This window comes from Cyprinodon variegatus, unplaced genomic scaffold (assembly GCF_000732505.1).
Source record: "Cyprinodon variegatus isolate N-32 unplaced genomic scaffold, C_variegatus-1.0 Scaffold1058, whole genome shotgun sequence".
Classification (NCBI taxonomy): Eukaryota; Metazoa; Chordata; class Actinopteri; order Cyprinodontiformes; family Cyprinodontidae; genus Cyprinodon; species Cyprinodon variegatus.
The window spans coordinates 90,085-92,426 of NW_015151511.1; the positions used below are offsets into that span (position 1 = coordinate 90,085).

Consider the following 2,342-nt stretch of genomic DNA (forward strand, 5'->3'; position numbering starts at 1 on the left):
TCAACATGGTCTTGGCTTTTATCCCTCAGGACGACCCAGTGTTGAATGAAGTAAAGAAAGGGTTTAATGAGGTGAACCGGAAGCTGGACTCTCTCTCCGTCAAAATCTCCAACCTAGCAACAGATGTAGAATGGTTCAACTATGTGAGCGTCTACTCTAGAGATGAAGCCACTATTCTCAATGCCTGGAAGAGGTTTAATGACCTTCACCTTCACAGTAATCTGGTGAAACGTGCAAAAGATGGACTCACATTGTCTGAGAAATTCATCAGATACTATGAAAACTCAGGAGTCGAGTCCAGCGTTTCCAATTTCTATCGGTACCTTACAGGAACCAGCATTTCTCTGCATGGGAACCTCATCAATCTGCTGAAGAAGAAGCTTAAATGTGACATTAATAAGATGGGCAGATATAACTCTTACCTCAGCAGTTTGCTGTGGAAGGGGATGGTGCTCAACCAGTTCTACTGGAAAATGGCTGGTGTTAACATGAAAGGCAAAGAAGATCAACCTGCACAGCTACTGAAGAAGGTTTCTGAAGCTCAGTTAGCAGAAGTGGAGTTCTGCCTTCAAAACTATGAGGATTACTTAAAGAAGGATGTGGTTGAGATTGTCAAAGATCTAAGCCCAGACAACAAAAAGGCCATTGCTGATCAGGTGAAGGAAGCTCTGGACAACAAGTACAGCTGGTACTGCTGGGTGGTGTTGGTGATAGGGAAGGAGAAGAATCACCTACTTCATACTGAGTTTACTTTCAACATCAACGGTCTTCTTGTGGGTGTAGATTACACTGTGAAGGCAAACATGATAAATGTTAAACAAGTAAAAGACACAGCCAAGGAATGTTTTGAATACCAGGATTGTAATACTGTGAAAGAACCACAGAGTTGCAGTCGTCGATGGTATCCAAGGGATCATAGTGATGAGATTTTCATTCCTTTTGAACACTATGCCAAAGTTACACAGGTTACCTATGGAGATCAGTATGTAGAGGTTCCAACACCTTTTCAACGATTAAAGTGTAAATGGTGGTGGTGGAATGGCTTGGGTTGGTCCAAATATGACAGTTGGATTTCTGTTCATTACTCGAGAAATGAATCTGTCTGCAAAAGCCATCAATGTAAGAACAATGGGACATGCAGGAGGCTGCTTAGGTCCAACGAGTGGCTGTGTGACTGTCTGGACGGTTACTATGGAGACACGTGTGAAAAGAAGTTGGACATGACAGTGACAAAGGAGATTGGGACTTTCACTATACCGACACTAGTTGGTATAGTGGCAGAGGAGCAGACGACGACAAAGCTCTATATACTTATCATTTGTGTTGTCATTTGTTTGGTTGCTTTGGTGCTGATAATGTTTAGGAAACACTTTCCTTTATGTTGTCGACAAAACTCCTGTTTGGAGTTAAAGCAGCTGGTGGACAGTAGGGTTCAGAATACGGCAGCAAACTGTGATATGAGGTATCCTAAAAAAGTTAGAGAGCTATTCTATTAGAACATCGATATTTATGCAAAACTTGCAATAGAGACAACTAGTGCTTTCACCTAAACATCTGCAATAGCTCCATAATCTCCTCTATTTAATCATCTTTAAAATAACATTTTTCATTACTGTTATTGTCATAAGTTTGCATGTTTTCAGAAGTTTCTGTTTCTTTCTTTAAAAAAAGTTTGCTGTGTTGAAGGAGATTGACGGAGATGAGAATTAATTCCCTTCTGCTGTAAAAGAATATGGAATACAGTCAGCCTGTGATGATGGTTATTAGAGTGTTATGAACATTTAGAAAGCTTGGATTTCTCATTTCAGAATTTGTAAAAGTAAAATTATTAAAGTAAAATTTAATTGTGATGCAGATGGAGACAGAAGCACAAATGCAGAATAAACACAGAGTAAAATAAAGTCTGTATCCTTTTTAAAGGTGAAAAATAATGTAACGGTTTTATGACAGTGGTTTTCAAACTGACTCCTGTAGAGTAGCACTAACCTAACATTTTTTTACTCATTTGAAGAAAAAAACTAGTAAAAATTATTTGGTAGAAAATCTACTTTAGTACTGAGTTATTGTTTTATTAAAACATTAGATTTAATATTAAGAAATTATAATGGGAAACAGACTTTGTGTACAAATTCTTACATTTTAAAGACTTAAATGCCTAAAGAATAAAAATAAATGTCATGAATATAAAAGAACAAATTTGTTTCGTCTTGGCTATTGAGCCGCTAGCCATAGCTATAAGGAATAATCATTCAATTCAGGGCATTATAAGATGCAGCACTGAACATAAATTAGCTCTCTACGCTGATGATCTGTTGCTTTTTGTGTCTAAGGCCGAGACAACT

The 2,342-nt window shown here is 37.9% G+C and overlaps 1 protein-coding gene across 1 annotated transcript in view; it reads left to right on the forward strand.

Annotated features, from left to right (window-relative positions):
* LOC107101141 overlaps positions 1-2,342 on the forward strand; it is a 34,594-nt gene that overhangs the window by 29,269 nt on the left and 2,983 nt on the right. Inside the window, exon 2 of the mRNA XM_015399930.1 lies at positions 6-1,425. Within this exon, the coding sequence (XP_015255416.1) occupies positions 6-1,425 (1,420 nt within the window). The remainder of the gene's footprint in view (positions 1-5; positions 1,426-2,342) is intronic.